The sequence below is a fragment of the Microtus oregoni genome, unplaced genomic scaffold (genome assembly GCF_018167655.1).
Source record: "Microtus oregoni isolate MIOR12 unplaced genomic scaffold, Mior012 000226F_ref0000253, whole genome shotgun sequence".
Lineage (NCBI taxonomy): Eukaryota > Metazoa > Chordata > Mammalia > Rodentia > Cricetidae > Microtus > Microtus oregoni.
In genome coordinates this window covers 1-25,130 of record NW_024544893.1, presented here as the reverse complement: position 1 = coordinate 25,130, position 25,130 = coordinate 1, and the positions used below count along the sequence as shown (strand labels likewise).

Here is a 25,130-nt window from a genome sequence, read left to right as displayed (position 1 = left end):
CTGAGCCATCTCTCCAGCCCCTCCCCATGCCTACTCTTTAGTGCCTATCTCCAACACCTGGGATGAAACTCCTTAAGACAGGGCTACTTCTGATTTGGTAACAAATGCAAATTCAGCTCTGGGAACAGCACCTGTTGCCCAGGTCAATACTCTGGAACATGAATAAATTAATGAGCAGACGGAAGGACCTTGGGCTCCACCCTCTTCTACAACATCCTCTCCAACTCACCACCAAGTCTTGTTCCCATGTCTTAAAATCTCTTAGCTATTTGTAAAGGTTTATTTTCCTTATCTTTTTTTTTAAGATTTATTTATTATGTATACAACATTCTGCCTCCATGTATGCCCACACACCAGAGGAGGGCACCAGATCTCATTACAGATGGTTGTGAACCACCATGTGGTTGCTGGGAATTGAACTCAGGACCTCTGGAAGAGCAGACAGTGCTCTTAACCACTGAGCCATCTCTCCAGCCCCTATTTTCCTTATCTTTAGTTGTCTGCATGTATGTGTGCTTGCCTGTGGCTATGTGCATGTGCATGCTGGTACCTGAGGCATTGGCTCTCCTGGAGCTGGAGTTACAGACAGTTGTGAGTGCCTGACAGGGATGCTGGGAACTGAATTCTGGTCCTCTGGAAGAGCAGCAAACAACTGATTCATCTCTTGAGCCCAAACATATCTCCATTCTACACCTAAATTCCCATATCACCGTCTTCCTCAAGACCTCAAGGGCTTTTTTTTTTCCATGTTGAAGATCAAGGCCTGTGCATGCTTGAGAAGCACCCTGCCTCTGACTACATCACAAGCCTCATTTATCCTCATCTGAGTCTCCAGATCTTACAAGCCTCCTGGGTTCTCCATTACAGCCCCCACCATCCCTCCTCTCCTGTCACCCCATTCCAGTCAGCAGCCACTCTAAAGGGAAAAATAGAAGAGACCAAGTGGCTGGATAGTAGTGACATAGACCTTTAATCCCAGTGCTCAGGAGGCAGAGGTTGGTGGCTATCAATAAGTTCTGGACCAGCCTGGGCTACATAGTGAGAGCCTGTCGAAAAAGAAAAGGAAAAAAAAAAGATCAACGTGATTTTGGCATAGGCTCAGTATCCAGTTTTGTGGGTTCTTTCTCTGGCCCTTTTTCTGCTGTGTGACTCTGAGCAGGTTCCCTCACTCTTTGGGCTCCATTCCCACATTTGTAAATGGGGCTGTTTAACTAGTTGACAGGCTTGACTAAGACAGTGGGTACGGAGCACGAGAGTTTCCCATGGTTCCTAGCAATTTTCAGTTTCTTCTCTGAACCCAGAGCATCTCCCAAGCTGCTCACACTGGGCACACTGATCTGCTCCCTGGCCTAGTGACCTATGACTCTCTCTGTTCTAAAATGACTTGCACTTGCTTTTTCACTTAACAAAAATCCCAGAGTGGTTTGGCAATTCATACACAGGAAACGTTTGCATTCCCTTTGTACAGTTGCATGGTATTCCAGCACAGGGCCACATCACAGTTGCTGCCGGCACTCTCTGCTGGCGTGTGAAGGGTGTTTCCAGTCTCTTCCTGTCGCAGAAATCACCAGGCATTTATGCTGTGTTTGTGCGGGTCTCTGGGGGTCAAACACACTGGCCCAGAAGTCACGGAGAATCTGCAATGTATGACTTTTCACCATCTTATCAATTCAGCCTGCTCCCCAGCAGAGCCAAATGACTCAGAATTCATGTTCTCTCTCTGTACTGCCCAGCCTCCTTCAGAAGAGGAATTGAAGCCATGGAGGACCTGGGCCAGCCCCACTTTCTGCCTCAGTCCCAAGGTCCACCTCTTTGAACTTGAGTTTGAGGAGGTTAGCAGCTCAGCTGGGAAGTTTCAAGATTGGCTGAGGAAAGACAATGGAGCCCAGGCCGTTCCCAAACTCTGACAGACTGCCCATGGTTCTGGGGAAGGTGTGGACTTTAACTCATGTTCTCTTCACCTGGCTTCCTTTTTTCCTGGCCACAGCCTCTTGTTACATGTCAATAGCTTATTCAGAGACTGTAAGAGGGGTACAATTACCCAGATGCCAGCAGAAATGGGCCATAGGGCAGACAGATCCCAGTAGGAGACTCTCAAGTGCTGAACGAGTCTGAGAGGCATCCCTGGCCCAGGCTCACGGGAAACCCACACAGAAGCAAAAGCTGAATCAGCTACCATCTGCTATAGGGGTGGGGGGCTATGGAAGTCCTGGATGCCTCAGAGGTCCATGCCAGTTTTGTGCAAGATGGGGACATGCACAGATGTATAAGTATTTTGGAGGCTTCTCCTGGGCCCAGCTGCTGGTTTCAGGAAAGTTCCTGATGTTTGACTGAGCCCTTAGGGTCCTCTCAGGAGCTCTTACTGCTCTCTGACTTCCTGCTGCACCCACCTCTGCAGCAGCCAGACACTCAGAGCAAAGGTCCTTCCTCTCCCTGTCCATTTCTTTGCCCAGCTAACAGAATCAAGAATCACTTTGACTATATTGGTAACACCTGTATACCAATAGGGCCCCTCTTCCTTCATAAATGAATCACCTGAACCTTCAGTCTGCCTGTCAGAGTTCTGAACCCCAACCCTAACTAGAGAGCTTGTCCCAAAGGCACAGAGCTCAGACCTCATGGGTGTATCCTGACGTCATCCTGAGGCCAATCCTTCCAGCCACTAAGGCCTGGCTAGGGCAACATGGGGGCTTATGCATGAGACCATTCAACTACCAGGGTTGAGGGGTTTTTGGCCATGACTAGCATCTTGCAGTGTCAAAACCCCAATTCCTCGGTGTTTAGCACCAGGGCAGGCCCCAGGAAAAGCCAGACCTCAGAGGCTCCTTTCTAATGACCCAGAAACTGTCCCTGAAGCCCCACAGGAGCACACGATGGGGAAGTGAGCCTTCCTGAGGCTGGGGCCGGGAGGTGCTTTAAAGACAGCACCTTCTGGAATTTCCCCGACCACTTACGTTTCTGCATGGTGGACCTCTGAATTCTGCCTTGGGACAGATGAGTCCTGAGACAAGAAAAAAGACCAGCAGTGGACACCAGAGAAGGTGTGAGTCAAGAGGTGGTGGTGCACTCCTTTAATCCCAGCACTTGGGGAGCAGAGGCAGGCAGATCTCTGAGTTCAATCCCAGCCTGGTCTATAGAGTGAGTTCCAGGACAGCCAGGGCTACCCAGAAACCCTGTCTTGAAAAAATAAGAGGCATCGGACCGCCTTCCAGCACCCAGAGTCCCTCCTGAGTGTCTTGAGTAGGGCTCAGGGGCAGGAGAGAAAAGGCACCTCTCTACCGCAAGGTTGGTCCCTCTGTCAGAGCCCAGAATTCCCAGCACATTATCCTACCCTTTACAAGCCAAACATAAAGACAATGGTGTCTGGACACCTCCCCACAGAGCCACAAGGCCCCTGGCAAGCCTTACGCTGAAGTGGAGGCTAAAGATGTGTGTGGCCTCTGAGCCCACTGATCATTGTGTAAAGAAAAGGCTCTAGGCTTAGGCAAGGCTTAGCCCCCTATCAGGCTGGATCCACCTTTAATACCTTCCAAGTTCTACCTTTGCCTTTACTAGACCAAGCGCATGCTGGGAGAATAGGATGTCACAAAAAAAGAAGAAAGGAAGGAAGGAGGGAGGGAAGAAAGGAAGGAAGGAAGGAAGGAAGGGAGGGGAGGGAAAGGAGGGAAGAAAGGAAGAAGGCAGAAAGAAAGAAAGAAAGAAAGAAAGAAAGGAGGGAGGGAGGGAGGGAGGGAGGGAGGGAGGGAGGGGGAGAGAGGGAGGGACAGAAAGACAGACAGAGAGAGTGAGAAAGAAAGAAGAAAGAAAGAAAGAAAGAAAGAAAGAAAGAAAGAAAGAAAGAAAGGAAACCTGTCTATGTGAACATAGTGTTTCTGACCAGTGACTCACCTGGGACATTGTGAGTCAAGGCAGATGTAAATCAAGAGCCACTGGGCTGCAACTTGATTCTCTAAGGCATGAGTTCATTGAGTAAACCTTTCCAGGCTGCTCTGTGCTTGGAAAGCAAGACAGACCGTGAACCTTGTGGGCCAGCCAGACTTGACCCTGCTCAACTAGACCTCCCAACTCCAGACTAGCCCTCCCTCAGCCTGGGAATCAAGACAGGTTGGCTGAGAGTCAGCCCTGCCATCATCTAAACCCTAGAATCGGGGTCTCAAGGGAACAAGAAAGGCGGAACAGAGAGAGGCAGAAGGGAAACCAGTTTGTGCAGACCCTGGGGGCCTCTGTCACTCAGCCCTCACTCCCACACCAAGCAGGAGCCTGGGAAGGTTTTTTCAGAGCTTGGCTCCCTCCCAACAGGGGATAGCTATCTCTAGCACAAATGTGCACAGGGACATGTGTGTGATACACACACATCCATCACACACACACACAAACGAAGTAGTGAGGCTGTGTTGTCACCGAAAGCTGCACTGATGGTGGGAATGTGAAATAGTATTACCCCTGGAAAGCAATTTAGCATTCCGCCCCCCAAAAGTCAAACAGGGTTACCAAACAATTGCACAATCCCACTCCAATTAGACACTCAAAGAATTAGAAACATGCTCACACACAAGCTTTACCCAGCTCTTCATGCAGAATAACTCCTTAATAGCCCTAAGTGGAAGTAGGCAAACCAAATACGACAGAGTTGCGAATGGGGTGTCATCCGCACTCAGATGGGTAGGGTAGACTTGTCCTTCAGCAGAGATGACACTGAAAGCATTAAGCTAAGTGAAAGAAAGCAGACACAAAAGCCTGATGTGTGACCCAGACGAATTCACAGAGACAGGAAGTAGCGTAAAGGGGAGGAGGGAAAGGAAAGTGACTGTCAGTAGGAAGGGGGTTTCTTAGAAGTGAGGGAATGTTCCGGAATTGATGAATGGAAGGATCACACAGTCGTGTGAATGTATGAAAACCGCACGATTGATCACTCGACAATGGTGACTTTTTGAATGTGGATTTTTCTCTCAACAAAGAATGTGTGAAGGCCAACCAAGGACAAGTGTGAGTGGCCAAACCTGGCTGACAAGCTGGTTTGCCTATTTATGTCTGCCTGCAATGTTGTCACATAAGTTAGTCTTTGTTCAGAGAAGTCCCCTGTACCTCCCCCATGTCCCTGTGCAGAGGTGGGGAAGCCAGCTGCAGGGAGGCCTGGTGCTCTCCAGTGGAGTGCTCCCCTTTTGTCCACAGTTTCAAACAAGTGTCACACAATAAAAGGATTCTGAAAGCAACTCTGTCCAGGTCCTATTGTGACCTGAAGTTTCCCCTCATTCATTACCTCATAGGGCCTTTCTGGGGCAGGATGTGGCCTGAGAGAGCCCCAGGATGAGTGTTCCCTCCCAACAGTGCCTCTTTGGCACGCATGCTGGCCATGTGTGGAGCAGCAGTTGGGAAGTTCTTCCTTGGTTTGACCGCATCATCCCACCAGAGAAAGCGGTGGGCAGAGGTTTCCACTGAGTCAGTTCTAACTCAGCCTTATTCAACCTCAGGCCCCCATGGCGGGGGTCCTAACCGTGGATGTTTATGTAGTGGTAATGGGACAGGATGTGGGTGCCCTCCGCCCCCTGGAGCAGCTGCTCTGTGAGAGAACCTCCCCGCACCCCATGCGTGCTAGGAAAGTACTTCACCACTGAGCTACACCTCAGCCCTTCCTGAGACGGTTCTGATGACAAAGCTGTCATCCTCACCTTGCCCCTTCAGACTTTCCAACTTAGCAGAGAAGCTGGATCCCACCCAATCAATCATCTCAGGTCCCACAGAGGTCAGAATGGCTAAGCACCTCCCCTTTCTGAGCTCCCTGTGTCTTGGAATGGATGATCCTGCTGCCTTCCTCTGATGACCAAGCCTTAAGTCCTAAAACAGACTGTACCTGGGAATCCCTGACCCTGCAGTTGGTGTCACCCCAGGCCTGACCTTGCCAGTGAGTCACCCTTCCCCAGCTCTGCTATATTCACCCTGTGTTAATCACAAGTCTAAGCAAAGAGGGGCGCTCAGTGGATAGCTATGCGGTAAATGGATGGGGGTGATCAAGGCTAAACCCCTGAGCACATCTGAGCCATGAGACTCTGATGAACAACTTACCCTTCCTGGACCTGAGTTCCTTTACCTGAACATGGACACAGTGGGCCTGGTTGCAGCCTGTAACCTCAGGAGGCTGAGAGAAGGTGAATGCAAGCACCAGGCCAGTCTGGGCCGCAGAGCAGCTCACCATCAGCCTAAGGATATTAACAAAACCCTATCCCAAAATTTAAAAGGAATAGGAAGAGGAGGAAGAGTTGAGGATGCAGCTCAGTAGTGGGGCATATAGCATGTGTGAAGCCATAGGTTCAGTGTTCAATAACACACACACACACACACACACACACACACACACACACAGATGGGGTGAAGGGGCAATGCCAATTTTCAAGAGTTTATGAAAAATCAAGAGTTATGAAAGATTAGCCATATTTTCTTCTTAAAATGATTTTTATGTGCAATAGTTGATTGTATATGCATGAAGGGGTGCTTACCTCAGCATGCCTGTGGAGGTCAGGACAACTCTTAGCATCTAGTTCTTTCCATTCGCCATGTGGGGTGTAGAGAATCGAACTGGTTACGCTGGCAGGTTGGCAGCAAGCGCCTTTACCCACTGAGTCATCCTTGTCATGTTTTCAGGCGGTCCTAGCAGGTAGGTAGGTGTGTGTTACTTGATATATGTTCACTACTGTTATATTTAATGGCAGTTAATCTGAATACTTTAAGCCAGACTGGTTGACTGATTAGTGTTCCTCTTTGGCAGGAGGTAGAGGTAGGTGACAAGATTCAAAATGCTCACTGGGGTCTGCTGGGCCAGTCTGGCCCTTGGCATAGGCCTGGAGCCTTTTGGCTCCTGTCCGGTAGGAAGTGGCCCTTGCCTGGGTATCAGCCTTGGCTCCACCTGAGCCTCTTCCAGCAAAGCCCATAAAAAAAACAGGTGCTATGGTAGGTAACAGCTGTGTGCCAAGGGGGATGGAGGACACAGGCTCTGTGTGCCTGAGCCCAGACACCAGGACAGGATGTATCCTTTGGTGTCTCTAGGACTTCCTCCCCCGCCCCACCCCATCCCACTCCACGGAATACCTTCTATCCTGAGACGTCAAGAAGGTTGGGTATTCCAGGAAAGTCCCAGCCCACCCAGGAAATCTGAACACCTGATGAGGCCTCATCTGACCCATTGTCCTGCAGAGAGTCCTAGTCATCATGACCATCCACCCTAGGGACGTCTAGTCCCAAACTTTCCATGGGTGGGACACATAGTTAGGCTTCCTTCCTGTAGCCACCTCACCCTGAGGCAGATTTGTCCAGTGATCGCCCCCCCCCCCCCCCCCCCCCGCGCCCCAGCCTCAGGTGGGTCACAGCGGAAGTCAGCAAGTTCCCAAAAAAGGCCCATTACTTCTCTGCTTGCCTCCAGGAAGTCCCTGACTCTGTGCTGGCAGGCTGACATGGCCCAGTGATTCCCATTAAAGCCCTAGGTATTGGTGGCATACTCAGCTGCATCCTCTAGTTCCCAGAAGTGAACACATAAAAGAAGCCAAGGACCCTGGGAAGGAGGACTAGGGTGAACGTGTGCACAGATGTCTGTGTGTTTATTCAAGTGAGCAGTCCAGATGTTGTGTGCCTGTGCACTTACGCGCATGCATGCCCCGCCCTGTGTGTGTATGCTTCGCGTAAATGAGAACAAAAGGAGAGGCTCAAGAGAGAACGGGAGGGACAGACAGGGAGAACAGAACGAGACTAAGACAGAAGAAGGGAATGAGCCCCGACTGCGTCCTCCCTGGTGCTGACTGCTGGAGCAAAGACTCTCAGGACATTTTATTCATACTCTGTGCTTAGGCCTGCGATGGGGATAGGTGTCTTCAGAGAAGGTGAAGAGTCAACAGGTGGAGCTCAGGCTACAGCTCAAGACGGGCTGTACGAGGCTAGGACTCCCACAGGCCCTACACCTCCTCTCTCCCAGGCCCAGTCTGCAAACTCTTCAAGGGCATCTGTTTGTTCCAGCTGAAAAAGAAGTCTGGGTTCCAGCAGTGTTGGTGTAGATTGTCAACATGACACAGTCTAGGATGACCTGGGGAGATGGCCCTCTAGGGATGTCTTCAGAGGATGGACATGAGATTAGCTACGGTAGAAAGACCATTCCCTGGGAGGGTGTCCCAGAGGGTCAGTGAGGACAGAAAACTGAGGGACGGTATGCCATCACCAATCGGCCTCGTGAGTGCATGTCCCGTGTGACCAGTGGATCCAGGCCCCCTGCTAACCCTCTGACTTCCTGGCCAGAATCGATGTCACTCTTGAACTTGGAGCAAGCTTTCCCGAGACTTGCTTTTGTAGAACTATTTCCTTGGAGCAGCAGAAAAAGGAACTAAAACATAGAGGTCTCCAGGCACACACGGTGCACACACGGGATGGTGCAGCGTGATCCGGGGCTCTTGAAGCAGCTGCAAGAGGAAAGCACCCAGCCGCTTTAGCACCCGAAGGTCCTAAAACTGTCTGACCTGTCGGGAGCAGCCAGTGCGCACAGCGAGGAGGTCTCACATCTGCTGAGAAACAAAGGTGGCATGGAGGCGAGAAAACCTCAGAGTCTGAAACCCTCCCCCACACCTTCACCTTGAGGAGAAGCCTCTAGATTCTGCCCACCCCTGCTGGGAGAGAGAGCTGTGGGTGGGTGGGACCAGGAGGTCAGGAGCCCTGGCTTCTAAGCCTAGCTCTAATGGTCCGGTCATTTGGGGCACGAGGCCGGTTCTCCCTGTCTGTCTAACAAGGAACCATAGAATCTACACTGCCACTCTGCCTCTGATGACTACTGGGAAATGGCATGGCAAGAGGGGTTTTGTTAATAGAATTCCAGCATCCACCGTGGGAAGAACCACGCCAGGCGCCCAGTCTCTTCCCTTTGGCTTCCCCTAAAGTCATCTCCGGGAGAGGGAAGTGACTGTGGCTTCTGCTGGCCCACTTCCTGCAGCAGGGCCCCTGCTCAGCTCCGAGCAGAACTCACCGCACTGCTTTGTCACCTGTGCACCCATCACAGCCACAGGAAAGCTCTCCACAGAGTGAGTCTCTGAGCCCCACATGTCCAACCTGATGCCCCCTCACAGTGCCCAGCATCCATGCCAGAGCCAGAGGGCTCCAGGCTCGGAACCAGGATGTGGCAAGTCTGGTCCCACATTTGCCACAAAGGCAACAGTTGCCTTGAGGACTTGTTCTCACTGGGCCTGTGGGAACAGGCGTCCATGTTCCCTGCAGTGCCCAGAAGGTGGGAAGCCCAGAACTTCAAGGCAGGAAGACATAGGACTTCTTGCAGATAGTAATTGTGGAAACCCCTAAATAGGGAGAAACTTCTCCTGGGTGTTGCATGAAATGCAGATGGCTGGACGGAGATGCCACTACACCCAGGAGAATCTGTACATGGGACGGAGCCCACAGCCATTGCTGGTCTGACCCCTCCCCCAATCCTGCTTAAGCCCACTGGCTCCCACTCTCTGCCACACGCTGCAGGCTCTCTCACGTGCTTTGTCCTGCAGGTTCCATTGCCCAAGACCTGCTCCCTGCATCCAGGTCTGAAGAACCAAGTGGCTTGGTCACCACCTTCTGGAAGCCCAGGAACCAGTGGGTTCAGTTTGTTTGGGTGGGTAGAGCAGGAGGTAGACCTCAGCGTGCCTGAGAGTGGAGTGCTGACTCAGGGTCCCCAGGGCCAGGACACGGAGGAGCTGGTCAGTGGCTTGGGCAGATTGTGCAGACAGTCTGGATTGTGGAGGAGCCGGCGGGCGCAGGGCCCGGCTTGGCGCGGGTGGTTGTGGGGGAGGCTAGAACTGCAAACTATTTTTAGGCTCCTGTTCGATTTGAGAGACAAGGATGCTCCAGGCTACAAGCCGTTGTTCACTGGGGAAAGACTAAAGTGACCCCTACAAGTCACCATAACACCACCAGCAGCTTAAGCCCTTCAGAGCTTCCTCTTTTGCCCCAAGGGACCAGAGTTGGGGGCAGAAAATGGCCTGGAAGCATCACCATCAACCCCATATGCAAACACTATCTGGAGAGATGATTTCCATACTATTTGCAAGCTGCCCTGCTTCCTGAGCAGAAGGAATTGAAAGTCCCCTCTTAGAAAGCTCTCAAGGGAGCAGGGAATTCACCCACTCACCCAAGTCTCCCTTGAACTGCCCTCCTGAGTAGCAAAAAGCACAGATAGGAGTGGTCACCCAGTGGTGGAAGTACCATGTAGGCTCAGGACAGCAGATATGTTCCAGTGGGTGAACTGGTCTCTCGCTGTGGAGTGTGGGCTCGCTCATTCCATCTGTGAATAATTTAGTGAACACCTACTATATGCCCCACACTGTTCTAGATGCAGGAGACTGAGTTGTGAACAAGACAAGTTTCCCCACTCTGCCTGGCACTGTCCAGGAGAAATGTCATGCTGCGTCTACCAGGTCATTATAGAATTTCTAGTAAGTCACATCAAGTAAAAGAGTTTTTGTAAAAAGTAGGTGAAATGATCTGGGTGTGGTGACACACATCTGTAATCTGGCAGAAGCAGAAGAATCCCGTGAGAGTTCACGGTCTATACAGTGAGTTTCAGGCCTACCAGAGTTACATAGCATAACCCTGTCTCAAAAATAAAAAAAAAAAATAAAAATAAAATAACTAGATGGGAAGGGGCTGGAGAGGTGGCTCAGCTTTAAGAGCACATATTGCTCTTTCACAGGACCTGGGTCCTCTCCCACACACAGCAGGCAGCTCACAATGAGCTGTAACTCCAGTTCCTGGGGATCCAGTACCCTCTGGCTTCTGGGACATCTATACACACATGTGCATGTAAAGTCACAGAGGTGTGTATATTATATGTAAACAAAAGTAATAAATACATTTTAAAATAGATAGTCAGGTATGGGGGCACATGTTTTTCATCCCAGCACTTGGGAGACAGACGCAGGCAGTTTCTGTTTGAGGCCAACCTGGTGCATACAGTGAGTTCCAGGCCAGGGCTACATAGTGAGGCACTACTTCAAAAACAAAACAACAACAAAAGAAACCCACAACAACAGCAAAAAACAAAAAACAAAAAAACTAAAAACTATCATTGCAATGTGTTGTCCACGTAGCTGTTTTTTCTATATTTAGATTTTTGAAGTCTGTTGTGTCTTTACCCTTGCTGGACATCTTACATCAGATAAGTCACACTTAAAGGGCACAGTGACCCTGGAAGGGTACCCGTGTGGAGAAAAGCACTCATCTGAATATGGAGAAAGAAAGGCCACACTTGATCCGCGACATCTGTAGCTGCAGGAGCAATAGCTCCGTCAAGTAACAAGCCTGCTTCTGTCCAAGGTGATGGAGGCCCAACCTTAAGGGTGTGTTCGCTTCTAAGCCTCTAAGCCCATTCACTGTGCTTAACCTGGAGCAACAGCAGTCTGAGTGCAGAATCCTTGTCACGGTCAAGGCCAGCAGTTCTGGCACAGAGTGCCTCCAGGATGTGGTCCTGTGTCATTCCCTTTGTGGGACTGGCTTGCCGCCACTGGTGACCCTGAAAATATACTTGGTTTTTTTTCCCCCCAAAGTTTCTTCCTCCCCTAGCTAACCAACACCAACATGAAAGAGCTTCCTGAGGCTGATTTAGCTGTCAATCCCTTTCTACCAGCCCACACCCACAGACCTCCTGTCTGGCACCCTCACTGGGATCACCCACCCTAGCTGAGATGGCTCCATATCCTTCTTCAGCTAGAGAATGACAGACTAAAATTAGGCTTTGGAAGTTCTGAACTCCAGAGGAGGAGTGTGGTGTTTTGGTTGAAGCAGATTAAGGATTGGATGTGAGATCTTCAGACCTGACCTATCCTTAGCATTGTTCTCGTTACTGCTTCCCCTACCCCAGCTCAGTGTCCTTCAGTGACTCCTTGGTTCCCGTAGGTTAAAGATCTGGGGTTTAGCTCCCGGGGTCTGGCACATGATGAAGCTATCCAGTCTCACTTCCTAGCATTCCTTCCTTTCATCTCAGTTAGGTATTCACCAAAGCGTATGCAGCACCTACCGGGAAAGGCACTGACTGGCCCACGGGTTGAGGCTACTGCTGCAAGCAGCTCTGGGAAGGCTTCCTGCCTTTGCGGAGTTCACTGTACTCCAGCCAGGCCCACAAGTCCATACACCCTGACCCCTACCTTGGCAAAAACAGTTCATTCTTCTTCCACTGCCACTCTCTATCTGGAGAGAGAGAGTGTGTGTGTGTGTGGGGGGGGTATACATCCTCTAAAGCATCACCAGGTAGATTGGGTGACTTGTAGGCTCCTACCTCTGACCTAGGGTCATCTCACCAACGGTCACCATCTAGCCCCTGGTTTCTCTTCCCTACTAGTCTTTGAGGGGCTCCAGGGTAGGCGCCTTTTCTCCTGGGATACCTTGGGGTCTGCATCTATGTACGTTCTTCCAAATACTTCTTGCCTTTTGCTTGCTCTGGTGGCAAGCAAGCTGAGGAATGATGAGACCAGGGCCCTCTGGGGAATCTCAGGTCACCAGGAAACCTCCTTCTGGAAGCATCCTTTTGGCATCCCAAGGAAACAGAACACAGGTGCCAAGGCATGGGAGTTCCAGGAACAATAGATGGAGGATGGAAAGGTAGGATCGGAGATATGATGGTAGATCAGAGTGCATGGGCCTGCAGAGAGATGGAGTAGTTAAAGGGATTTGGAAGACAAACAGGCCTCTATTCCCTGCCAGGAGACCAGGAAGGGGTAGGATGTATAGGCACATCTGTCTGTGTGGCCCTTCAGATATATGAAACAGGCTGGGTGCAGGGAGCAGGAAAGTCTCCAGTTGAGCTCCCCAGTAGCTAGCCTTTGGTCCCTCACAGACTTTGCCCTTTCTCTGCTTCCTAGAGAGAATGCATAAGACAGAGGCAGAAGGATGAGACTCATTTTCATCCACAGCCAACCCTTACACTGTGGATATCCTGTGGCCATCCTCACAGCAGGTCTGCTGGCCGCAGAGCCTAGCTAAACAGCCCTGTCTACCCACTGCCAGCCTGAAGTCCCGGATGCTGATCACCCGTCAGGGCAAACAGACAAGAACCTTGTCCCCAACTGCCTGCTCCCGGATGGCTCATTTACATGGGATCTACATGGGCTCATTTCACGCCTGGATGCACAAGGCTTCTTGCCTGGCTGAGTCTCCTTTGTAGAGACAAAGGAGTGTGCTCAGTCACTTGGGTCCCTTCTACTGGCACATCAGGATACCCCGAGCATTCACGAAGGAAGAGGAAGGCTGTTGGGGCACAGAGAAGACAGGGACCGCCCAGAGGTCAGCCATGGCCCAGGAGCCATCAGGATTAAAACCGTTTTCCTCATTAGTTGCTCTGCTTACTGGGAGGCTGAAGCTCATTCCTTCCCTTATCTGATATCTTCCAGGAAAGACTGCGAAGTGCTAGTGCTGCTGTCGCTGCTGCTGCTGCTGCTGCTGCTACTGTAAGCCGGAAGAACAGCTGCTACCGTAAGCCAGAGAACTCGGGCTAGAGCCTTGGAGGCTCTGAAGGGCAGAAACCGTCCCAAACCACAGCAGGCGCCAGCAGCTGAGGACTCTGCTCCGGCCACAGATCTGGATTCCTGGGAGACCTGGAAACCCACAGTCCCACCCACTTGCACCACTTTGGCCACCCTGGGAAGACAGAGTTGGGGGAGAAAAAAAGTGGGACAATCATCAGCCCTGGGCTGGCCCAAGTGGACAGAAAATGCTGGGGGTTAGGGCCTTCCCAATCTTTCATAGCTCTCTAGAAGCTAGGTTGACTCACAGAAACTGTCCCAGATAGGCTAACCACCCCTCTCCAGCAGTTACTACTTCAGTAGGAAAGCTCCTAAGAAGCTCCAAAGACCTTGGTCCCTGCCCCAGATGGACAAAGACACAAAAACAAAATGGGGCAGACAGGGCTGGAGAGATGACTCAGTGGTCAAAAGCAATGACTGATCTTCAAGGACCCAGGTTCAATTCCCAGCACTCATATGGTGACTTATTACTACCCACTATCCAATGTAACTCCACTTCCAAGGGATCCAACACCCTCTTCTGGTCTCTGCAAGCACCAGGCATGCATATGATGCACAAACATGTATGCAGCAAAGCATCCATACACATAAATCTTGGGAGTGGGGGTGTTGTTGTTTTTCTTTTTTTTTTTTTTCTCCCAAGACAGAGTTTTTCTGTGTAGCTTTGGAGCCTGTCCTGGAACTCACTCTGCAGACAAGTCTGGCCTCGAATTCAGAGATCCTCCTGCCTCTGCCTCCCCAATGCTAGGATTAAAGGCATGTGTCACCACCACCCAGCTAAAATAATAATTTTTTTTCATGGGGTAGAGAAAACCAACCATAGGGAAGGTCATAAGGGGGAATATCTGGGCTCCTTTCTGAGCTGTCAGGTATTATCCCCACATCTATCCCGTAGCCACTGTCCTTAGTCCTGACTGACCTCCATCCACTGAGCAGCCTCCTCATTTCCTCCCCTTTCTCACCTGCCTCTGCTCTGATCCTTTCTCTAACAGGGGATGCTCGAGTTAGAGCAGAATGGCATGCAGCCCACTCTCTTTTCCAAGCTGCCTGACCAAGAGCAAACAACCATTCTTTGGTCCTATCCTGGCCCCACCAGCCTCTTGCACACAGCCTTCCAGCGTATCCTAAAGGTCCTCACTGGTCAGTTTCCCCTCTCAGATGGGAGGCCTGGTAGCTGCCTCTAGAGCCATTCTGGCCAGGTCTCCCAGGGGAAGCAGAGACTTGGAAGGTTAAGCCGTTCAAGCTATGGGAGGAAAGGGCTGCAGGCTTGAGGTTTGCTGAGTGGCCGCAAGTTCACATCCCCTGTTTCTTCCCTTCATTGGCTGAGGTCCTCTGAGTCGGCCTGCCAGCAGAATCACTTGGGAAAACTGAGACAGTGATGCTCGCAGACAAGAGGCACCGAGTGACCAACAGGAGGCTCACCCCACTCAGCGCCACAGACATGGAAGACAGGGAGCAGGCAGAGGTAAATAAATAGCTTGTTTATTAGTAATATGTTACATTATTAAAGTGCATTGAGAAGAGATAAGGGACGGAAGCTGGAAGGCCCCCGGCCCCAGGCCCCACCCCAGACACAGCTGGAGAAGGGTCAGCTCTCTGCTGAAATCCATGGACTGGGGGCAGGGAGGCCCACTTGGAGAGCTCGGCCTGGGCCATCTCCACGGGAATTTTCACAGTTTAGCCTAAGTTAGGACATGTCCTGAGCTGAAGGTGGGAGGCTAGGAGCATGGAAGCACAGCCCCTGGGGAAGGGGGCTGAAGGGAAGGGAGGAGTCTCCCCCTGCCCCCCAACCCCCAACGCCAAGGGCAGAGTCCTGGAACCTCCCCCTGTGGACCCGGCTCCTCCTTCAAAATGACCACGGCAAATCTACCTAGGGCTCAGTTTTCTTCTTCGCTCTCCCCTGTCTCCCTCACCCACCCCTCCCTAACCACCCCATACTGGAGGCTCATGCCCTCAGACTGGGCTCTCGGGGCAGAGCCAGCTCATGCCACGCTCTTCAAACCCATGCCTATCCCTGGACTCCAATTCCATCCCAGGGAGCCCCAGCCTGGGATGAGCCCCCACCCTCCCTTCCCAAGCCCTCCCTCTACCCGCCCCCCAGCATGTAGTTTTGGTATTTCATACAGATGCAGTCAGAAGTAGCTATACATGAAATAAGCCTAACATAAAAATAGAGCTTTTTCCGTCCTTCCGTCCGGAAAGCAAACATCCTTCAATAAACATGCAAGGCGCTGTCCGGTGGGACCCAGGCTGTGAGGGAGGTGCAGAGGAGCAGCCTGGGTCTGCAGGAACACTGGCCACCCAGCAGTGGGGCAGGGAAGGAAGCAGTTGGGCACAGTGGTCCCAAAGGACCCAGGCCTGGGCCCCAAGGTCCAGAGATGAGAGCCCCAACTTCCTTCCCAAAGCCACTGCCAGGCTGCTGGGCTCTCAGGCCAAGTGCATCGCTGCACGAAGTCAAGTGTGAGGAGATTTTGAAAAATAGTCTTGGGAAGATAAAGTCTGGGGTCACTGATGGCCCAGCTTCACAGTCGATGCCTTCATTTTGCAGTCCCTCACTGTCCCTACCCCACCTGGGCCCCAGCAGCCGCCTGCGGCTGGACATCTCCATGCCCTTTGTCCCCCACTGGATTATTTAGTACCCCTGGAAGAATCGGTGGACAACGAGCTCCCGGGCCGGCCGGCTGTGAGTGTGACTTATTTCTAGTACTCCTGGGTTACAGAAGCCTGGGGTGCCCCACGCTCCTAGAAGCCCTAGTGAACCAGCAGGCCAAGTATGAGTGTGGGCAGGACTCCCAGCCAGAAGGAGGCGGCCAGGGCCCGAGCATGGCCCATTAGCTGTTCGGCAAGGGCTCTGTCCTCAGGCAGCAGCTCCCAGTGCTGAGCCTCACGGAGGTAGGAACCCTCTTGGGCCTCACAGCGGTAGTGACCATACTGACGGGCTGTGAGGTTCTCGATGAAAAGGATGCAGCTAGGGCTTTGGTGGCCTGGTTCACAGCTCTGTTCCACATTCTCCTCATGGCGCCATAAGTAGGTGGCGTGGCGGGACTCCATGGGGCAGGTCAGGTAGTATCGAGAGTTTCGGGCCAGGGAAACCTTCTGCAGTGGGGCATCGTCTGCGGAAGAAGGGGAAACAGGCATGAGGAGGGGTCAAGAGCACCTTGGGAGCCTCTGAGTTCTGCAGATGAGGCTTCTAGAGCAGGCTTCTGAAGGAACAGGGTAGAGAGGGGTGGATCCTGACTTTTAGGTTTTCTTTTCTTGCATTCTCCCCCACCCCCACCCCTCTCAAAAGCACCCTATATCACGTGAGTTCCCTCAGCAGGACGTGGTACAGGGCCTCAGGTCAAGGCCATGCCTTCTGCAGATCAAGGGATCAAAGGTAACTGAGGCGTAGCTCTGCTGGGGCCCAAGGGTAGGATTAAATGAGATACCTGGTTTGGGGTTGGGGCAGTCTTTGTGTGGCTCAGCTGGGTTAATAGACTGCAGCACTGACCTAGAAGGAGGAGGAGCAGATATCAGCAGATGGGAGGCTGCAGCGCAGCACCCCACTTATCCTCATGTGACCCCAGAATCAGTGCCTCCCCATTCTCAGTTCCACCTTTCCTTGGGGCAAAGGGATTTGTCCAATGTACCGTTGGGAACTGTAGATAGACACGCAGCGATCCTGGTCCCAGCCGCAGTAGGGATCTCGGGACATGAGGCAGCCATGGCAGCCCCCGCTGTAGACCTCACACATATCCAGGGGCACCTGGCTCACTTCCCACTGGGAGCTCACGTATAGCTTCCGCTGCAAAGAGAGCAAGGCTGGGTCAGGCCAGAGCCCTCCACTGGGTTCTCGACCCTTGACGAGGGGTCCTGCCACCTTGGAGGTCCTTGAAAGGACATGCAAACTGCAAACAGAGTAGCCCTTCCCCCACTTCCCACAGCTCTCTGGGTGGTCCCAAGGGTGCAAGGAAGGGTGGGACAGCTCACCCGGTCAGCATCCAATGATATGGCCTGGATGGCAGCTGCACGGTGGAAGGGCTGGATCTCCATGATGTTGAAGACGAAGCTGTGTCCCTGGTCCCCTGATTCCACCACCTTGTGAACAGTGCCCCTGTCTATGGGTAATAAGCAGAGGAGAGAGTCAACATCAGCCAGACAGCCTTCTTCAAGGCTGGGCTGCTAGGAAAAGACACTGGCGGGGAGGGTTTAGGAGTCATGGCTCAGGTGAGTGTCACAGGACTGGGGTAGGGTGGGGTGAGGACAGCTGAGTGAGAAGGAAGATAGAGGCCAAGGGCAGCCTGGAAGTTTCCAAGGCTGATCCCAAAAGGCCGTCCCCTCCATGAGTGCCCCCAATATGCCAAAGGCTTATTGGAGGCTGCACAATTAACAAGCACGACGGGATTGGCACCTCACATTACCTTGGTTACTCCTTCCCTCCCCTGCCCTTTGAGGTAGGCGTTACCTCCCTTATTCTGCAGATAAGGGAAGGGAGGAGTTGAAAAACTGCACTGTTTGCTCAAGGTCACACAGATGGTGAACAGCGGGGAGCAAATTGGAACCCAGATGGGTCAGAACCCCACCTCTGGCTTTCTTTTTAACTTGCCTGCCTCTGAGGTACTTAGGGGGATACACTGGCTTTAATTGTTTATTTTAGGAGTAATTTTAGATTTTCAGAAAAGTTGCAGTGATAGTATAGAGTCCTTGCCTAGCCTTCTCCCAGTTTCCCCAGCTGAAGATCTTACATAACCGGAGGGAATTTGTCACAACTAAGCAATTGACACCAGTGAGTTCCTATTCGCTCAACTACAGACTTCATTTGGGATTCTTGGGTTTTTCCACTGATGTCCTTCTTTTGTTCCCGAAGTCAATCCAGGATTCCACGTTGCTCTTAGTCTTAAGGGATATTTTAATTTCTGTAAAAATCTTAGATCTGAAAAGAACCTTGAATTCCATATGAGGGCTCCCAAGGTCACATAACCAGACTGTCTGTCTCTCTCCGTTGGCACCTGTTGGGGACTAATGGGTATTCTGACCCTGGTCCTCCTAATCCCACCTCAACTGCTGTCCCAGTTTCTAGAATAGCCGCTTTCTTTTCTCTTACCATCCCATTTCCCAGGGCATTATCTGCCCCAAAAAAGCAGTCAGATGATACCTACCTGAGACAGTTCCTCTAGGCTCAGTGTTTGAACTGGCAGGCTTTGAGATGTGGCCAAACACTAGTTGGACCGGACAAAGCCCCAGACACAGCCCCTGCTCTCACCCCAGACACACAGACACAGATACATACAGACAAGCAGACACACAGCTAGTCCTCACTGTAAGAGTTTCCAATCTCTGGTGAGGACCTAGAGAATTTTTTATTTTTATCTGGCCCCAATATTTCTAAACGCTGCAGGCTCTAAACTGGTCTCTCCCATGGGCCGCCAGGAAGATAAGAGATTCCCTCTCTGTTCCCTGAGTATGCTTGCAGCCCAGGCATGTAGGAAGGGAATAGCAGGGCTCCTTGGGCCCAAGTCCAGCCTTCCCCATCCTGCACTGTGTGACCTCTCTTCCCTTGTCCCCAATGTCCTGTGGGAAATTCCTCTCCCTAAGATTTCCAAGAGCCAAACAATGACCCAGGACTTTAGCCTCCAACCAGGCCAATGTGGCCAAGGAAGCCCCAAAGTGAAGCAGCAACAGGAAGCCTCTTCAAAGAGTGTGAACAATTGAAGGATGGGGCCTGGGCCCTGAAGAATGGTCCCAGAGGTGTGGGGTCCTTTCTAGTCTCCAGGAAGGCCTATGGCCAGGCCCACAATGGTCTCCGAGGCTATTTTCAGGACACCACCCCTGTTTTGACCAAGACCTGGGATGAGGAGGTAGAAACAAACTAAGCTCAGGGTGTAGAGAGGCTTTCTGGAACAAAGGAGCACCTCCAGGGCATTCACTCAGCCTCCCTCAGGGAGGCCTCTCCAGGAAGGAAAAGGGAGATGCTATCTCAGGCCTCTATGAAGCTTTGCCTTCAGCAACTTCTTGTGCCCTACCAACTTTTCAAATGCTTCCTCTCGCCTGCATAGCCCCAAAGTCTAATGGAAGGCCCATGCTCCTTATTCTGCAGGACAGAGGCTCCCAGGAGGTCCAGCGCTCAAGTCCCTCCCCCTACACACACACCCAGCTAGCTTTCCCTGTCTCTCCTGGTTCCTTCTCCGTTGAGAGAGACACCTGGGCCAGAGCTGTACCTGGCTTTGCTCAATCACCGCATTTCTGCCTCAAGCTCTAGTGCATGCTTTTCTCTCAACTCAGGAAGCTTCCCCTTTGCCTCACCCCCTCCAGGAAGCCCTCCCTCTCGGCCTGAGCGTCCACAGCTCAACACACTAACTCCTGGTAGCTCTGTCCACTCAATTCTCTGTTCACACCTAAAGGCCCACATAAATGTTACCTACAGGGTTCTTTATACCGTCCATAACTTTTGTTTTTCTTTTTTTAAAAAAAAACAAAACAAAAAACAGGGTCTCACTACATAGTATGGGTTGGTCTGGAACTCACTATGTGGACCAAGCTGGCCTTGAACTCACCGAGATCTACCTACTTTTGCCTCTTGAGTAGTAAGATTAAAGGTATGTACCATAACAAAGAATGGTTCCTATCTATTTTTACAAAGTAAATCAGAGAGTTCTGGGACAGCCCATCACCTGTGGTTAGATAAAGGACATGGAAGGTCTCTCTATTGCTGGCTTGCATGCGGTGGACGACCACCTTCTGGTAATGGTACTTAGAGTGGAACAACGGTGTTTTCAGTGGCCCCATGGGCTCCACCCTCTGTGCCACCTCTGGGTGACTATCAGCAACCTGGAAGGTTTCCGTTGGTATGGGTTGCTTTTTGGGGAGGCACTGGAAAAGAGAAAAGAAGTAGGTTAGTAGGGGACTGGGAGGTGAGACCAGGAAGGGCTGGGGTCTGGGCCGTGGTTGGTCAACAGCTCACCATGCCAGGTCGAGGGTTGGGAAGGCCCATGTGATAGCCCTTGAGTGAAGAGGTACGGAAGACTTTGTCGATGTCACCAAGAGAATACACACAAACAGCTGAGTAGTTCCTGCAAGGATAGACAAGCCACCTTAGTAGGGGGCCCAGAATACACCCACCTCCACTTACCCTGGTCAGCCCCATGCCAGACAGAACACAATCACAGTCCTCGGCCTGCAAGCTCTATGAGCCAGACTATTTCTGAAGCAGAGCCCAGTGCCTAGCATATCACACAAAGTAGAAACAGGGGAGGAACAAAAGGAGGGAGGGAGGCAAGTTCAACTAAGTTCTCCCCACTGCAATCTAAAACCACAACCTTGGGTTCTGTTACAGCATCAAGGAGTTCAAAGGTCGCCTTTTCTAGTCCACCTAAAGAAAGAGGAACCCCACCATGGGCTAAGTAAGTCATTCTCTGGGCCCTCCAGTCACAGGCTGCAGGGTGCTAAAGCCTCAAAGCCCCGACCTCCATGTCCTAGCCAGTATGTGGCTCCATCCACACATTAGCCTAAGCAGGGTTCTTCTCCACCCCCAACACTTGTTTGCTTTGTTTTCAATCAATGAAACTGATTAAAGAGTGTGAATTATCAGGCAGTGTTTGAGCAGGTGCGATCTCACCCAGCACCCCAGGAGAGGGCTCTCAGTCTTTTCCAGGCCTAGTATCAGCTCTGAGCACACACATGCCAGGACACATAGGCAGGAATACAATCAGGGCCCAGGGCCACACACCGTGTGCACAAAGGCAAAAACACAATAGGACACACATCACATTGCCTACGACAACCACACCTAGTAACAGCTCAAGCCTTACGCCTGCTGTCTCTGCTAATGTCACTAACTACTCCTCACCAGGGGTTAGAGAAAACACCATAGACCCTGGTGTCCCTCCACTGGCCACTGGGGTCAGGGAGCAAGAAGACATCCTGCAGTCGATTGAAGTTCCTGTTGGTGGCTGGGTCACTGCACACCAGCATGGCTTTCAGGAAGGTGTTCCACTTGGAGGCCGACAAAGAACTCTCACCACCCTGGTCGCCCTGGAAGGGCAGAAGACAGAAGATGCTCCTCAGTACTTGCCTGGGCTGCTTGGTACACCAAAGACAACTGCTGCACCCAGGCTACTGAGGAACAAGGCAGGTTACCAGGGGCTGATACCTGTGGAGACTTAGACAAGCTTTCAGGTGGGCTCCAGCCTGGTGTGCCAGGACCCACGTTGGGGTCTTGCGGGTGAACATTCTTGGGCCCCCCATAGCAAACATGATCAGACACATCTGCTACTTTCACCTATGCACACTTGTACAAAAACACAATACAGCAAATCCACACAAACACACACACACAGGTAAACACACGGGTACTTATGAACTCATATATTCGTATATCCGATATGCACAGACGCTAAACCACATTCATTCACAGGCACACAAATTCCCACAGGGCCATGCATGCAAACACACACATATGCACACTCACCCCTATTGTAGATATACAGACACATTTCTCACTCACCCAGCCACCCCTCACATATCTGGCTCACCCTGCACAACTGGGCCACTCGGGACACATTGAGAGGAGCCTCTGGGTTCTTGTCAGGATTGTCCTCCCGGAAGAAGTAGTAGATCTTATCATCATAGGCTTGGTCTTGGTGCACAATGGTGGCCTTGATGAACTGGGGGTCTGCCAAGGACATGGGTGATAGGGTATGAGGCCAGAAACTTGTGTGGGGTACACATTAACCTTGCACACCTCTCCCAGATATATATGAATCGAGAACAGCACTTAAGGCCCCATGGGGCCCTTGATTCTAAAGCAATACCCCACACCTGTTATGTCCTCTTCTACAAAGATGTCATGGGCCCAGGAGCAATGACTTCATGCCTGGGGACTGCAGGAAACCCCCTGGGGTGCCCATGTCACTTCTGCCTAATCAACAGAGCCTTAATGAGGAAGATGGGGCCCTCTGCCCAACACAGGCTCATGAGAAAGATGAACTTTGGCTCTTGAGCCTCGTGCTAGGTCTGAGCTTCCCCTGTGTTTGTTCCCAGAATAATTCAGACCTCTCTGGCCCGACAGCCTCTTTACAATTCCTCCTCCCAGAAACTCAAACTCCTCAGTCCTGGCTGTCCAGGTCTGTGCCTTTCAGGGAGTCCTCTTGAAATATATCAGGATAGAATCTGCCATCCTGGACATTCGCACCCCTTGGTCCACCCTCAACCCAATCTGACTCACTCTGCATGACTGTATCGCTGGTATACAGCTCACTCTCGCCCCGGATGCGGCGGAACCGAGGGATCTTCCCATTGTATTCCTGCTTCCGGATGGTAGAGTACACTTCATCCCCTGGAATAGTAGGAGGACATGTGGATAAGGGCAATAACTTCTATAAGTCCTCCTCCCAGGCTCGGGCCACTGAACAAGGGGCTGACCCTCCTACCCCAAGCCTGGTGCATTAGCCCCCTCCCAGGGCCCCGGGTGGCAGTGCTGTTCTACCTTCAAACAGAACCAGGGAGTTCTCATCCGGGCTGAAGGGGGCATAGCCTTTCATCTCACCAAGTGGCACCACCACACTGTCATTCATCTGGAGGAGATCAGAGGTGCAGATGACCACGTGACCACCAGCCACTGCACCCAATTTCCCAGCCAGGACCCTATTTTCCCAGAGACTGTGCTCAGGGTAATGCTGGTCTCAGAATCCCCCATCTCTGTCTGGCCGTAAAGGGCTGACACCAACCCAAGAAATGAGGGCTGCTCGGGCACATGGGAAGGGTTCTCACCAAGTTCCAGCAGCTGGGCTTCCGGGCATTGGTGCCACAGACCAGCAGCCCATTTCCCCGCCTCTCTAGGAGAGTGATATAGTTCTCGCAGTCCTGTGTGGGGTTAGGAGACTGTTAGGTGGGTGGGAGTCGCTGGCAGGCCCAGCAGACACTAGGACCCTCAGTCTTAGGAAAGAAGACATCCAAAAGGCTGATCAGCCTTCTAGGCCAGCTGACTCTCTCCCCGCTCTGAACAAGGCCAATGTTGGGGGCCCATGTCTCCCCCTCTGACTAGGGGCCCTAAGACTTGACCAAACTCCCCCAACCCCACAAATCTGGAGAATACAAGGCCAAGCAATGTTTCCTCCCTTCCTCCAACTCTCAGGTTCTTTTTCTTCCCAGGGTCCCCGCCTTTCCCATGGTCTGTCCCTCCTGCTCACCTGCTTGTCCTGGCAGGACCCCTTCGGAGAGCCGATGTTCACCTAGAGGAGGGGAGAAGCGTTAGTCCCTCTTCGAGGGATGAGACTGTCCCTGAAAGGCTGTCCACGCAGCCATAGGACAAGCCCTGGATGAGACCATTATTCTCATCTTCCAGGAAAGTAATTGAGACTTGGCGAGGGTAAGCAAATTTCCCAAGGTCACATAGGCTCTTTGTGTGATACCAGGGAGCAGAGCCTAGCAATCGCAAAAGGCTGGCTATGGGTTCCAGAATCCAGCTTCCCTGCCTGGCTTCCCCCATCAGCACTACCTGCCTGGCCATGTGTTAGCTCCCAGCTTTTCTCCTGATACCCTGACTCCACTCCAACGTGGACTACCAACAGTAACTTCCCCCAGGAACCGTGTGTGAGGTTATGGAGATAGAAGGACCTCGGTAGAAAGATGTCCCAGCGCCTTCACACTCCCTCAGGGCCCTTACCAGGACCAGAAGCCTGGGATGAGGAAAGGGAAGGGGAGGGCAGAGGAGACCCAAGCTCACCGTGCGCACAGAGGCATTCTTGCCCTCGGGGAAGTTGAAGAGGTAGACCTTGCCACGTCCACCCACCCACACAGAGAAGCTGCCCGGCTCATGGAAAAGCACGGTGTGGGGCTCAGGCTGGCCAAAGTCCACATGGTCCTGCCCTGTGCAGGAGAGAGAAAAACACCCTGAGCCAGAGAACCCTTGAGCTTCCACAGGTATACCAGACTCTGCCGGTTAACTGATGTTCCACGCTCAGAGCCCTGAGGCTCAGAGACAAGGCCTCTGAGGTGAGCCTGACATAAAGAAGGTCACGGCAGGCTCCAGAAACCATGCGTCCACACCCAAAGCCATGGTCTTTTCCCCCACAGTGTGTGTTTTCTCAGAGTGAGGGGCATTTTAGGGACCCCGGGGAGAGCAGACACCTTTTCCAAACATACACACATTCCTGAGAGGCTGGGCAGGTACGGGAAAACCATCAGCTCTGTCCTGTGAAGGAATCTGTAGGCTGGTCCGTCTCACTCTCAGCCTTTCCAGAAGCCAACAGCACCCCACTTAGAGTCCAATTCCCAGGCAACCATTGCATTCACAACTCCAAATCTTCCTTTGAGAAGTTGTCTCTAACCCCTCCTGGCTTACCCTCCAGCCCTTAGTGGGCACCATTACAGCCCTGGAGCAAATCTCAACATCCATTCCTCCCCATTATACAGTATTATACAGTCGGGAAACAGACCAAGGAGCAGACAACCCAGGAATACATGAAAGCGGGTGGGTAGCACCCCTAAACCAACAGTCCTGCTTCTGTCTCCTAAGCTAACCTTTAACCTGATTTCATCCACCCAGATGCCAGCTCTTTCTGGGGCTCTCTTTCCCAGCAGCTCTGGGACAGGGGACCTTCAAAAAGTACAGCCTATGCCTTTCAG

At 51.9% G+C, this 25,130-nt stretch overlaps 1 protein-coding gene across 1 annotated transcript; it reads right to left on the bottom strand.

Annotated features, from left to right (window-relative positions):
- Positions 1 to 15,620: 15,620 nt before the first annotated feature.
- On the bottom strand, positions 15,621 to 24,373 carry LOC121445605 (semaphorin-7A-like). Its single transcript, XM_041647754.1, has 13 exons — positions 24,229 to 24,373; positions 23,693 to 23,734; positions 23,274 to 23,366; positions 22,990 to 23,077; positions 22,729 to 22,839; positions 22,037 to 22,176; positions 21,352 to 21,536; positions 20,467 to 20,575; positions 20,177 to 20,375; positions 17,496 to 17,623; positions 17,156 to 17,310; positions 16,955 to 17,016; positions 15,621 to 16,639 (listed from the first exon to the last, which is right to left on the bottom strand). The coding sequence occupies exons 4-13, from the start codon at positions 23,075 to 23,077 to the stop codon at positions 16,278 to 16,280; spliced, it is 1,539 nt and encodes a 512-aa protein (XP_041503688.1). The 5' UTR covers positions 23,274 to 23,366; positions 23,693 to 23,734; positions 24,229 to 24,373; the 3' UTR covers positions 15,621 to 16,277.
- Positions 24,374 to 25,130: the final 757 nt, after the last annotated feature.